The 14,380-nt window shown below is 38.1% G+C and overlaps 1 protein-coding gene across 2 annotated transcripts in view; it reads left to right on the top strand.

Annotated features, from left to right (window-relative positions):
* GOPC (golgi associated PDZ and coiled-coil motif containing) overlaps window positions 1–14,380 on the top strand; it is a 44,957-nt gene that overhangs the window by 16,048 nt on the left and 14,529 nt on the right. Inside the window, exons 2-3 of one of the 2 annotated variants that reach the window (XM_030556181.1) lie at window positions 4,448–4,612; window positions 7,428–7,451. In XM_030556181.1, coding sequence (XP_030412041.1) covers window positions 4,448–4,612; window positions 7,428–7,451 — 189 coding nt within the window. The remainder of the gene's footprint in view (window positions 1–4,447; window positions 4,613–7,427; window positions 7,452–14,380) is intronic. The other variant, XM_030556182.1, reaches the window with a different exon arrangement.

Here is a 14,380-nt window from a genome sequence, read left to right as displayed (position 1 = left end):
GAAGGCAGTGGTAAAACTACCACTGACTTCACTGGGAACCAAGTTAGCCCAATATTGAGTGTCCAGTGCCCAATCCAATAACCGCATTGTCTTCCTTCTATGCTTTCTGTAATGGTGCTAAACATGGGTTTTGTCCTGTTTACAATAGGTGTTAGACTTTTTATTGCTCCAATTCAGCGTGAACCACTGCTGATAAGCATTGGAAGAAGTGAGTCAATTTCTTAGTGTAAATAGTATTCAGAGTGGCGCCTCCCATTACTTGCATGGCATGTTAGCCCTTAATAATGTTGTTGCCATTTTAATTTTTGACTGCCTCTAGTATTGATGGATTGCAGCACTTCACATATTTGTTTCTCAGTTGGATCAGCAATATTAGATCTCTAAATATTTCTTCCAGTTGGTTTAGTTCATTGTAATATGAATATATTTGTTTTTTTAACTAACAATTGTTGCTGGGACCTATGCTGCCTGACTACCTTGATAATACCTTGCTGTGATACTCATCTTATGTTGCATTTAATAAGGTTAAAATAGTGGAAAGTTATAGTATCCTTTAAAAATGTTTGATTTTTCTGTCCAATAAGTTATATATATTTTAGGCAGCTTGTTTGTCAAGGGTGAAAATGATAGCAAGCGAAAATTTGCTTAGCCATACTTTTTTGCTTTAAGAGGTGTGCTCTCCATATTCCTGAGTTCTTATTGCTATGAAAGAGAAACCGATACCAGGCAAAATATTGCTAGTAAATTGTCTTGTTATTTTTTAAGGCTGTGATATGCCCGTTTTGTGCCACAGCGTACTTCACTGGTTTCCTTTATACATTCCTCAGTTTAGTTGAGAGTACGCAAGTTTACTTCATAGAGAGGAAACCACAACAGTTCCTACTGTGACAAGCTAAAAGAAGTTTAACAAACAGAAGATAGGTTTATTCCTGTAAATACTGCAGTTAGAAAATATGCAGCAGGGTATATGTTAATATGTCAAAATACAGATACTTAATGCCTATCATTAACTGCATTGTGCACCAAGGAAGTTAATGAGATTTCTTGATGCACAAAAATACACTGTACACCTCTACCCTGATATAACACGACCCGATATAACACGAATTCGGGTATAACGCGGTAAAGCAGCGCTCCGGGAGGGGCAGGGCTGTGTGCTCCGGCGGATCAAAGCAAGTTCGATATAACGCGGTTTCATCTATAACACAGTAAGATTTTTTTGGCTCCCGAGGACAGCGTTTTATCAGGGTAGAGGTGTACTTGCAGTACATTTGCAATTTAAGGAAAATTAAAGATTTGGCAGTGGAATCCCCAATCATTTAGAGCTCTTCACTGCATCCTTATATGGCTGAATCAGCAGATTACATAAATGATTTGATATGATTAATAAATATATAAAGTAACCCCTTCTTTGTGACTCCAGGACCAAACCTGCTGTTTTATCATTATAGTTGTTCAAATGGCTTCTCCCACACTGTTTTGATCTTAAAACTAAACATTCTGTTTGTCATGCAGTACATGTTGTTGTGTTTTTGTTGCCGCTACTCCTGATTGGTTCCTCTGAAAATTCCATGACAGTCATAGGTGCCTTTCATAACATGATATGACACTTTTCCTTTGACATGTAATTTGTAATATATATATTTTAAAAAAACTGTATTAAAAGATTGGTAAGGTTGTGCATGTAAGCTTAACTCAGCCCCTTTTTGTATATGCATTCTGATACAGCCTTTAATTGCAAGATCTTTGCAATTTCAGAGTAACTGCACTTGTATTCCCCCTCTGTGGCCCACCAAGGGCAGGACTTAAAATTTCTGGCTCCTCTGCTGTCACCTCTCTTGGGCAGAGACCCATGTCTCTCTCTCCCTCTTGACCAGGGTTTTTCTAGGCTTCACAGTTCCCTGCTTGTACTGGGTTATTCCCAGCAAGCCAGATGGCCTAAACAGCCAGTGTCTGCACTGGGGCTATAAACTGTGTTATTACCCACCATAGTTTACTCGCAACTCTTTCTAAGCAAGCACATTTATTCTTAAAGTAAAAGCATTACAGAGAAAACATTAAAAAAAAATAAGAACCTATACGAAGGATAATTAGCTTATCAGAGATCACCCCGAGCTCCAACAAGGGGTCTGGTAGGCATTCAGTCCTTCAGATCCCACACAGGTTTTTCTGTGGTTCCAAGTTCATAACAAGACAACCATGAATAAGTCAGTTTCTCCTTTATACAGCTTCAGCCTTTGATATTCAGATACCAGGAACAGGTTCCCTCCTCAGGAATAGCTTCAAAAGGTTGGGTCTGGAGGTAGGAATTTGAAATCACCTGCCTCTAGGTATTGAATAGGAAACCCACTTAACTTTGTCCGAGAAGTTCCTTCTTGTTGGGCACATTGTTTAAAATACTCCTTTGAAGCTCATAACTCTTCCCAAGGTTTGTATTGACCATGTCTCCACCTCACTCCCCCCCCCCCCCAAACCTCCCGGGAAGTTACCTTCAATCCTGCAATAATACATAAATGTTGCATTCAATGCAATAGACTTCTATAAAGTTTCTCCAAGATATTGTGGGAAACTGAACTATTTATCACAATGATCAAATACTATTTCCCCCAGAACCTCATTGGGATGAACAGTGCTCACTAAATCAATAGCTATTTAATATTTTTTATTCTTCTATTTCAGTGTGTGGTCATGCATTATTTACTGCCCACCCTTATTTACTGCCCTTTATCCAAACTCTGCCCTGAATACAGAATTATTAATTTCGTCATGGACTTTTCTGTAGTAGTCTCGTAATATTGTAGGAACTGGCAATGCTATGAATAAAGGGCACTAGCTACTAAGAGTAATATATGATGCAGGGATCAGCAACCTTTGGCATGCGGCCCATCAATGAAATCTGCCGGACGGTTTGTTTATCTGCAGCATCCGCAGGTTCAGCCGATCACAGTTCCCACTTGCCGCGGTTCGCCATTCCAGGCCAATGGGGGCTGTTTAAAGTGGCGCTGGCCAAGGGATGTGCTGGCCATTTATTTATTTGTTTTTATACTTTAAAAAGTAGTTTGTGTGTTTGGCATATGTGAATGAGTTTGGTCTCAGTATGGTTCCTAAAGGACTTAAGTCCACATCATGGAACCAATAGCCACAATTCTTACTGATTGGCTATCTGAACAGAGGAAACAAGGATTTAATAGATTGATTGTATGACCTAACCTCCTGCTGTTAGAATTGTATTTTATAGGTCAAGTGCAACATTTGTAGCTGGACATTGGTAGAGCAATATATGAAAATTTCACTACCTATGATTTACCTATTTTTGAATAAATAGGACTTCAGTCTTAGAGTTAAAATGCAAAAGAATATTTCAGAAATAAATTTTATTACATTAGTAGTTAGGATACATTAAAAAGGAGTATGGTGTAGGCCAGGAGTCGCAACCTCTGGCATGCGGTTCGACAGGGTAAGAACCCTGGCGGGCCGGGACAGTTCGTTTACCTGCTGCGCCAGCAGGTTCAGCCGATCGCGGCTCCTGCTAGCCGTGTTTCGCTGTCCCAGGCCAATTGGGGCAGCGGGAAGCCGCAAACAGTACATCCCTCGCCTATGCTGCTTCCCGCTGCCCTGGTGTAGGCAAATGTCACTGAGGTAAAGCCCAGCCCTGCTTCTCTAGGTCTATGGCAAAATTGTGAGGGCAGCTGTATTAGGCTCTTTGATGTTAAGACCTTAAAAAAGAAATAATCTGCTCATTGATGCTGTCTTTTAAACATCTTGTTGAACTATTATTTTTTCTGTTTGAGAGTAGAGTATCCACCACAGAGACATCAATAATGCCTATTTATTAGACAGGGTGATATGGTTTTGCAAATAAGTCACAAACTTTTTATTTAGAAAAGGATTTTAAAAACCACTTCATTGTAGAAGTAGATTTCTTCTGTAGAATCCTATTCATCCTAGAACAAGTTTTTTAAAATTACTCAGGTTTTCTTGGCATTTAGGGCAAATCCTGGCTTGCCTTACCAACAAATATTTTCTGTTGAAGGCAGGGAGGCTGTGATTTGTCCTATAATTTGAAATTTTCAGTATCAGAAAAAATGTGTGTAGTCTTATTAAGATCTCTGTGGATATGTGCTTTTCATTCATGGAAGTCTATATAGGAATTTATGCAGAGGCTTCCTTTTCTTTGTTGTTAATCTGTAATGGATTATGAAGGAAGTTCCATCCAATCTTCAGAAGAGTGGTTTGTGTTTGTGTGCTGAGAGTTGGAGAAGAAAATGTGTTGTAAACAGAGGAATCCTTGAAGGGGTATGAGACACCCATGGAAAGAATCCAATTCCATCTTTATTTTACCTGTATGACTGAAACCTTTATAGTGTAGAATGTAACACCATATTATAATAATGAGAAACAAAATTTGAATAATTTCACTCATTGTTGGACTCATGATATCTTCCAGGCGCAGCTAGTGGATCTGAAATCTGAACTGACAGAAACTCAGGCTGAGAAAGTAGTATTGGAAAAAGAGGTGCATGATCAGCTTTTGCAACTCCATGCCATTCAGCTTCAGTTGCATGCCAAGACAGGCCAGAGTGTTGATTCTGGGGCAATTAAAGCAAAATTGGTGAGTATCCTAGATTAAAGGAAAAAGTTCAAACTACCCTTTTTTTTGACTGTGTAAGCGGTGAAATGTTAATGTTGCTGGTGCAAACTTATTTGAACACCAGCTTTAAAATAAACAAGTATATGTTACCAGTTTTTTTATACTATTTTGTGTGTAAAATGATGAGCTAGTAACCATCTATAGCTGGAAAAGTACAGTAGAGGGAAAAAGAGGGTCCTAACCAGATGTCTATCAACATTCAGGGTTGCAGGCTGTTTGCTTTGAAATATATATGTAATAATTTAAAAAAAATTGTATTAAAGTTCTGCAGTAGGGAAAAATTAAGATTGTGCTTTTTTGTTCTTGTAATATAAATAAGTGTTTTAACTTTTGAAATATTGGAAATATAATTTTTTTGTTGAAGGTGTTTTTTGGAGAATGCAGAGAGGTTGATAGGCAGTTTTCTTAATTAAAGAGGTGAAGGGGGTTTGAATCTTGGGGGTTTTTTTAAATAGCTTTTTTCAGCATTTTATTGGTGTTAACAAAAACAGAATTTTAAATAAAGTCAGCTTGTGAATGAGTATCAGTGTAAAAATCACTTTTCTTCTCAATCAAGTTTAAGTTCCTTGGAAGTAAAGATAACTATTCTTCAGTGGTTCATGGAGTTTTCCTGGGGTAGAAAAGATCTTTGAACTTCTAATGTGAAAAGTAAGTATATCTTCTTTTTGCATTTTAAAGAAGCCAAAAAAGAGGAGACACCCATTCCTCCTCCTCCCTCTCCACTCCACCCTGTAGGGGTTTTTTTGTGGTGAGGGTGACTACTAGAGATAAGACTGAAATTTTTTCAGTAGTCCTCCTTTTTCTATATTTGCAGACTGGGCCACCTCTCATCTCAGTCTTCTTGTTTAATTCAACAGATCATCAGGAAAGACTCCATACACCACTGGTGATTTGTGAAACACATTTTGAGGAACTATTTGGCAAATATCACCAAATAGCCATTATTTATTCTATTTTATTTTATTGTTAGCCTACTCTGGATTTTAACTGGTGATCTAAACAAGAAACGTTCTTTCTCATTACCAATCACAGATAGCATGGTTTGAGGGTCCAGCATGAACAGAATTTTAATAAACAAAATAAAAATCATTCTATATAGGCTATATGAATTGCAGGACTCTGACCTGGTTTCTGAACATTGTTTACCCACTTTATAACTCTTACAACTCTTAAGCCATGTTTGTCAATGACCATGTTGAAAATTGTTTCTCTAACAAGTTCAAGTTGTGAAGCCTCAACATACATGGAATGTTTTCCTGTTACCTTAATGTGTATTAAATTACAGAAATCCCAAAGGCAGAGTAAAGCAAACTCAAAAGATTAAAAATCTAGGCTTATGAGTATAGTTTCAACATATATAAATCCCTAAACAATATTGCAAAAGTTTACTCCTTAGTTTTAACTATGAACACAGACATTTTTGTGGCTTTAGCTCACAACTATAATATTTTTCTATTTGGTTCAGATAGTTTTTTTAAAATAGACAAGCTTCAGGATTTATCGATGTTGAAATTGTACTCATTAAAAATCTAGGCTGACATTTTGTCCTTCATTCAGTATGGTGCCTTGCCTCATCCCCTTTCTTATAAACCATGAGACTTATCTTTTGAATTTGCTTTACTCTGTCTTCTGGGATTTCATAGAATTTTAGTGGAGAGAAACTGTCCTTTAAACTGTTTTAAATATAGAAACTACAAAGATTGAAGAGCTTGAGCAAGCAAAATTGGAGCTCCATAGATGACAACGAAAATTGAAAATCTGAGTTTTAGATTAAAAAGAGTTTAAGTGGTGACCTCCTATCAGTCTGAATCTGCCCAGGGGAGCATTTTGAAGGGAGACCTTGTCAACAAAATGTGTTACTGGAAAATATAATGCTGCATATGTTAACCTCCCTCCATCAGTGCTGAGTATACAACTTCTCTTACTAGAGCATGGGGGAAGGTTATTATGCAGCTTACTATGAATGCATATTTGAAAAACTCCAAATTATGCAAAACGGTGAATGAAAACCTATTTAAACATTCAAGGTTGCTCAACAGTTGACTACATGCAGTTTACTCTACAAGCGTCTTTCAGATACGATCTGTTTTTTAATATCCTGTCTGTGCTGCATGGACATGAAATTTCTTTTGGTACTTTTTGTAAGAGTTTTTATAAGAGTTTGACTAAAGCACTTTGGTCAAAATTGTATCTCCTCCTCCTGTTTTGCAGTGCATTATATATATATTTTTGCCACTTACATACGTGTGTCCCATAAGTGGCTGAATACCAGATGTGTAATATATAGCTAGAAAAGTATTTTATAATGTTACGTAAATCTGAATTATAATTTAACTATCAGGTAAAACCCTTAGTTTAGGTTCAGAAAGGCTTAGAAGCAAGCCTGTATTTGTTGTTCTTTGAAAAGCAATTATCTTTTCCCCAACAAACTGTGGAAATTTTTATAGCAATCTTACTGTATTTTAAGCTTTTGTAGATCTTCCCAATACTTATGTTTAGTAAGGAAATGAATGTATGTAATTTTCTAACAAATAATTGTAATGATTTATTCCTTACAATACATACTTTGATGCAGAAATTGCTACAAAATAAACTTCTTTGTTTAATACCATACTCATTTTTGTGTCCTTCAATAAACCTAGTACAGTTCCTTAATAGTGTTCTGACAGAATAAGACTGCTGATATTTGCATTTATTTTATGGCATTTTCTAGAAGTTCACTTTGCCACTGTTTACCAGTTTTTCTGATTGTGGAACTGTTTTCTTCTTTCTTAAGTCTATCCTTTCTGTGGATGAGTTGGTAAGTATGCTAGTTGCCTTCATCTGTATACATATTGGCCTCTGAGACTAGAAAAACGCATCTGTCTGGCTTTCTCCCCCTCCCCCCAACCCCCCCCCCAACCTCATCCCCAGTTGGCCACATATCTGATATTGTTGACAATTTTTAGTTTTGGTGCCGTTTTTCCCAAGCCTGTGCATGTCTGTATTTGTTTGTTTCTGGTTGCTGCAACTATTTTGGGATGATAGGGCCTGGTAACTTATGAAATTCTGAAGGTTGTCTGATCTTGCTACATAGAAACAAAATCTGAAACTGTTTAAGTATTTATTTAAAAATAACAATATCCAGCATGTTATGAGCAATAATTTTTGTACATTATCAATTTTCTCTGGTAATATGACAGTTTTCATACATTTCCTCCCTCTCCTCAATTCCCTTTTTGTGAGCGTGTTGTTTTTAATGTAACTTTCCTATTTGTTAATAGTCCTCTGGTGCCTAAAATATGTAAGCTTAGTAGTGTACTTATAAGGAGGTGTGTTTGGTAGTGGTTCAGACTTGAGACTTTTACCTCTTAAACTTTGCAAGTGATAGACTTAAAGATGTTTAAATAATGTCACTATTTTCATAGAATTATGGCCCTTATAGCTACTATTAAACATTTGTTTTTATCTATTGAAAAAATTGTTAAGTAATTGAGATCTGTTATTCTTGAGTAGAACTTCATATTTTTAATGTTGTCTATATTAAGCATAATTTTTCTCCTTTAGGAATATTAGTCATGATATAAAAACTAGAAAACAATATCTGCTTATATAGGCAAAATATAACTGATTTAGGAAAAGACTGAGGTATTCTTACACATTAGGACACTAACCTGTCATTCCATCTTACCTCAGTACATTTTATGTTAAGAATAAGAATTTTCTAATGATTTGCTATAATGTGTGGTTAGATTTTTTTTTTTTACAGCAGTAAGGAAATACCATTCACTGTTGTGATCGTAAACATTGTTTTATGCAATGTGTGACCTTTTAGTGCCAAACATTGTAAGTGTATATTCTTAAATGCCACTTAAAGAATGGACAGTGGATAGCATTGTGTATGTTTAAGGTTCAGTTCCAACTTCCTTTTAACATCACCTTTTTTAATTGTGTATAACTTCGTCTCACTAACTAGTTCTAGAATGTAATTTTCCAGCCTTTGACAGAGTCCAGAGGAGAAATTTTGGGGTGGAAAATTTGAGCAATTTTTTTTGCTTATGTTTGAGTTCTATTCCTTGTTTCTTCTGGAAAGAAATATTTCACAAAGATATCTGAACAATGATTCAAGTTAGAAACATCAGACTTGATTTGTTTTGTAAATATAATTAGAATATAAGGAATAAGCCACATTTGAAGAAAATCAATGATATAGCTTTACGCTTACAATCATTTAAAGTGGATCACTTCACACATGAACAGTAGAATTTTGCTGTTGGTTTTTTAGTTGATCTAAAAATTCTAGATCACTTTAGAAAGTTAGCTTGTGGTAGTTGAGACTCAGAAGGTTGGAATTATGAGCTTCTTTCAAGAGTTGTCAAACCAAAATCCCTGGATCAAGGAAATTACACATTCTAGACGCGCTTAATCTTTTCTAAAGTAAAACCAAACCAGAAATACCCAAGGAAATACTATGCAAAAAATACCGGTAGTATAATGTTAGGGTTCAGAAACTAAACAAAAATGTCAGGTAATGCAGAGCTCTGTGCAGGGTTATAGCTGCGTCAGTCTCAGGATACTAGAGAGACAAGAGAGACAAGAAAGACAATACCTTTCATTGGACCAACTTCTGTGGGTGAGAAAGACAAGCTTTCAACATAACGCAGAGTAAAGATTGAATGTTCGATTTTTAATCTGTTCCTTCATGCATAAGCCTTAAACTTTGGCCTCTCTATCACATTTTATATGTATAGGATATCTTACAAATTGAGAATAAATTGTACAATCAGCGGACATATACTTGCTCAGATCTTTGGGAGTGTTGGGGCACCTTTGTGCCATCCTGGTAGTGCATCGCAACCCTAAAGCCAGCCTAATGGCTACATGAAGATCATGCCTGCTTATTACACTCCCCTGGGGTAGAGTTGCCATTATACAACAAGGGCATGCCCCTTGTTGCAGCCAGTATAAGGGATGTGACTAAGGCATCCCTGCACCCTGGCAATTCCTGTAATTGCCCCATGCCATTGGGAGGAAGCAAGTTAGACCAGCCCAAAGGCCAATATATGACCTTTGGAATGGGGAGGCTAGGAAGTATTGTGCCTCACATTTAGAGGATAGGTCTGTCAGTGGCTATTAGTCAAGATGGTCAGGGACACAACCCCAACCTCCAACTGTCAGAAGCTGGGACTGGACAACGGGAATGGATCACTTGAAATTCCCCTGTTCTGTTCATTCCTTCTGAATCACCTGGCACTAGCCACTGTCAGAGACAGGATACTGGGCTAGATGGACCATTGGTCTGACCCAGTATGGTCGTTCTTATTTCTCAACTTATCTATTTTAAATTCAGAAGCTGTATTATATAAAAAGTACACATAGTGCATATGGTATCTTCAGTCCTTCAGTGAAGCTGGGAAGGGTGTATGCTGAAGCTCAGGATTGGGAGACATAAAGGAAATATTAAGCCAAAATTGTTGTCACTGTATTTTGTGCCTCTCCCCTCCAGACCTTCTGACCCTGAGCTGACTGTGGCTGTGTGCCAGGTTGCTCTAGTTTGCACCTGGGAATCTACCCAGCTCTGGATCAGGAGGTTCATGGGGAGTGGCACAAAGGTGATTTAAAATTACCTTTATGCCCCCATCCTGAGTTGTACCATGCATTTCTCAGTCATATTTAAGGATTGGGGCCAATATATGTACTATGGTGTACTACTGCGTAATACAGTCTCTTTATTAAACTACATAACATGGCAATTTAGGAGATGAGAAAAATATACTAATCTTCATCATATGTGAAGCTCAGCGTTCTGACAATTGTCTACAGCCATGCCACTATGACAATAGCTGTGTCTGGAAGCCGGTTGGGCCAAAACCCATCTAACTTCTTAGATCAGATCAGTTTCATAAGACAATGCAGAGTTAGTAGGCAGCAAGTGTGTTATAAATTGTTGTGAACTATAAAATGGGTATCTCAGCTCAGTCCATGGTTTTTAGTGTCCAGCAGAGTTATTAAATTATTTTGTTTTCAGATATTTAAAGTGCTTGACGTTAGCATCAATTGCACTGAGTTGTAATTATCTGATGATCCACTCTATTGGTACCAGTATGGGGTAGTAGGATGGTGAGGTTGTTTGGGTTTTTCTTCCCCACACAGGAATGCGCATGGGGTGTCATCAAACATTTACAACCAATATTTGATGGGGACCACATGCTGAAAGAAATCTTTCCTGAGCCCTCTGTTCTGATCTTCAAACAACCTCCCAGCCTCGCCAATCGAAACCTTAAGAAGCAAGCTCCCCACAGACTAGGACACACCAACTCAAAGCTGTACCAGATTCTGCAAGAACAATAGATGCAAAACCTGAAGACGTGTCTTCAGTGCTATGATGATCAATACCCTCTTCAACACACCTTTTAAGATCCAAGGGTCCTATAAATGCCATCACGACGTGTGCCTTACTCAGAGCATCAAATGCCCCAACACCGCCTCTGCAGGTAACACCAGACAAGCACTAAGCTCTCAAATGAACTCACACTGAAAACTGATAAAAGACAAAAACAACCTGTTACACACAGGCAAATACTTTTCACAAAGAAATCACTCACCTACCTCTTCAATATGGGGTATGTTCAGATAATTACAACCCAGTGTAATCGATGCCAATATCAAATTGTATTTTAAATATCTGATAACAAAATATGTACTTTTTAGTGAAATTTGTATAGGTATTGCAATAAAAAATTACCAAAGGAAATAGTAGTAAATGTAGTGGACTCTATCCTTTTACTGTTCTACATTTCTGCTATGATTTTTTTCAGTTATGTGTAAGTAATCATAATCTGCCTTCAGCTTGAAGTTTTTCTCTAAAATAATACCAATCATAGTTGAGCAAATTACAGCCCATATCTGTGCTGTGGGTCTTGGAAAAGATAATTATATATTTTCTCTGCATTCAAATTGAGCATTGTACAGTAATTTTGAGTTTCCATAATTGTTTTAATTATGAGGAATGAAGAGATAAGGGATAATAAGATACTCTTTTAAGATTAAAAATTGAGCAGCCTCATATTAAATAAATCTCTTTCATACTAACTAATGTAGATCTCCTCATATCTGGAATACTGAATCTTTGTGCTGAATTCTGTGCATAAAATTGCACATTTAGGCACCAATCCTGCAAGAATGCTCCACAAGTGAGGACCTTCGCATGGACCCTTTTGGCTTCATTAGGGTTTTGCATGATGAGAGATCCTTTCATGCTGAGCTGTTTTCAGGATAAGGATCTGTGATCTTAAAGGAATGCTATCAACTTGAAGTCTAGTCACTTTTTAAAAGTGGTTTCAGGTACAGTGCTTGTCTGTGAGTCCCCGTGAAAGAAGTGGTTTTACCAGGCCATTTCTCTCTCTTGCTGGATGAAAGATCCATGTGAGCAGCAGTTGAAACTGACAATATGCCCGTGCATAAGAAACGGTAACACCAAATGTATACGGAATGCTGTGAAACGTCCAAAGTAAATAAACCGAGAAAAATATTTGTCTCTAATGTTTCAGTTTCAGTAAAATTTAGGTGTCACTTATAACAATAGTGTGTGTGTGTAGGGGGTGATTTTTATTTAATTCCATATGTTTGGTGCCAATTATATGCTTAAGAGTTTTGTAGACAGACATACCCTGAATCAAAAAATTCACAATCTAAGGGCAGACAGAGGTAAGGAGAATGACAAACTTTTTATGTTCTTTTTACTCAATGGACAGACAAGTTATTTTTAATTTTATGCTATTGCTCTTTTTATTACCAGGCTTGTGTAAGCCATAGACACCAATAGGCACATTTAGGATATTTTGGAAGAGCCAGTGAGGAGGTTTACCCCTGAATCCAATCTTAATTGACTGTGAATGAAAATGGTATCACCACCAACCATCTCTTTTGCTATAAGAATATGTAGAACTCAATACCTAATTTTCAGCTGTTGGTAATTTTCTTTCAAGAGAAATAAGTGATCTGTGTGAGGCTGGCACTTGTGGATCAGTTCGGACATACAGTCTTTCTGTCTGATTTCAAGTCCAGGCTCTCTCTCTTCCTAGTCTCCCAGTTTCCCAGACTTAGGACTGGTCTACACTAACGGTGTAAGTCAATCTAAGTTACACTACTGCAGTTATGTAACTGATGTTGATGTAACTTAGGTTGACTTAGCGTGGTGCTATACCACGCTATGTTGACGGGAGAGCATCTCCCATCGATATAGCTTCCAACTCTTGGGGAGGTGGAGTACAGATGTTGATAGGAGAGCGCTCTCCCATTGACTTAGCTTGTATTCACCAGACCTGCTAAAACGACACTGCTGCATCGATTGCAGCAGGGTCAATTTAGCCAGTAATATAGGCATGGCCTTATCTATGGTGACTTCAGTTTCCATTTTGATGATCTGTTTGACCCCTTAACTGCATGTTTCCTTTCCTTTGAATCTTCATTTGACCTGCAGTCCTGGTTCAACTCTCCCACTCACCAAGAGGGCTGTTCACTTGACTTGGTTTTCATTAAGCACTGCTGCTCACTTGCTCTTTCTCTCTCTCTTCCAGAATTCCCCTTTCTGACCATCACTTGGTGTCTTTAAGCATCAGCCGTCAGCCCTTCTCCTCACCCTTTGTCACTCAGCCTTTCCATGCTTCCAATCCATCAGCACTGACATCTTATTTGCTCTCCTCCATTTTTTTCCCACTGATATGGTCGTTGTCCCTGTCTCCCATACAAGATCGACCCTGCCAGTCCCCTTCCCTGGATCACCCCCAGCATGCGTTTCTTCCTTTTCTGCTCTTGCACCGTGTGGCAACTTTGATGGAACTCCCATGACCAGTCTGACTTCTTCCACTACTGATTTGTTCTTTCCTCCTTCAGTTTTGCCATCTTCCGTGCTAAACAGCTTGAGTTCTCAAACTTATTGAATCCCATACCTGCAACCCCAGCTGCCTTTCTGCCACCTTTGACTCACTCCTTAAACATTTCCTTCCTCCGCAAGATCTTGCCTAGTTCATCCAAGAGACAATGTGACAAAATACGATATGGCTCTCCCCTTCCCTTCAGCTTGTCTTCCCTTCCTACAACTCTTGCCTCCTTCTCTCTCATCATAGAGACAGAATTTTCTCATCTGCTCTCTTCCTCTAACCTTCCTACTTGCCCCCGTGACCCTGTCACATCCCATCTCATGATCTCCTCTACCTTACTCTTCAACTTAACCTCTGCTTGTCTCTGGCTCTTTCCCCTTACAATACAAATATGCCATAGTACTTTGACTTCAGCTACATGAATAGCGTAGCTGAAGTTGCGTATCTTAGATCGATCACCAGTGTAGATCAGCCCTTTGACACAGATGACCAAGTTCTTCTTGAAATCTTGTCCTCTCTTGGCTTTTGTGGCTCTGTCTTCTTCTGGTTCTCCTCTTACCTCTCTAATTGCTCCTTCAGTATGTCTGTGGGAGAATTCTTATCCACTCACTAACTTTTTATAGGGGTTTGACAAAGTGCTGTCCTTGGACCTCTTCTTTTCTCTTCTCCCTCTACACCTTATCTCCAGGTAATCTCATCTGCAAACACAGATTCACCTACCATCTTTGTGCTGACTACTTAGCTATGTATGTCTCTATCCCAGACTGTCTCCTTCTGACCAAGCTACAATCTTGGCCTGTCTCTCTTACATCTCCTCATGGATATCTCCCCATCAGCTCAAGCTCAACATGACAAAAAACAGCAATGC

Source organism: Gopherus evgoodei, chromosome 3 (assembly GCF_007399415.2).
Source record: "Gopherus evgoodei ecotype Sinaloan lineage chromosome 3, rGopEvg1_v1.p, whole genome shotgun sequence".
In the NCBI taxonomy this organism is placed as follows: Eukaryota; Metazoa; Chordata; order Testudines; family Testudinidae; genus Gopherus; species Gopherus evgoodei.
The sequence above is the reverse complement of the archived record's forward strand: the minus strand, read 5'-3'. Positions and strand labels throughout refer to the sequence as shown.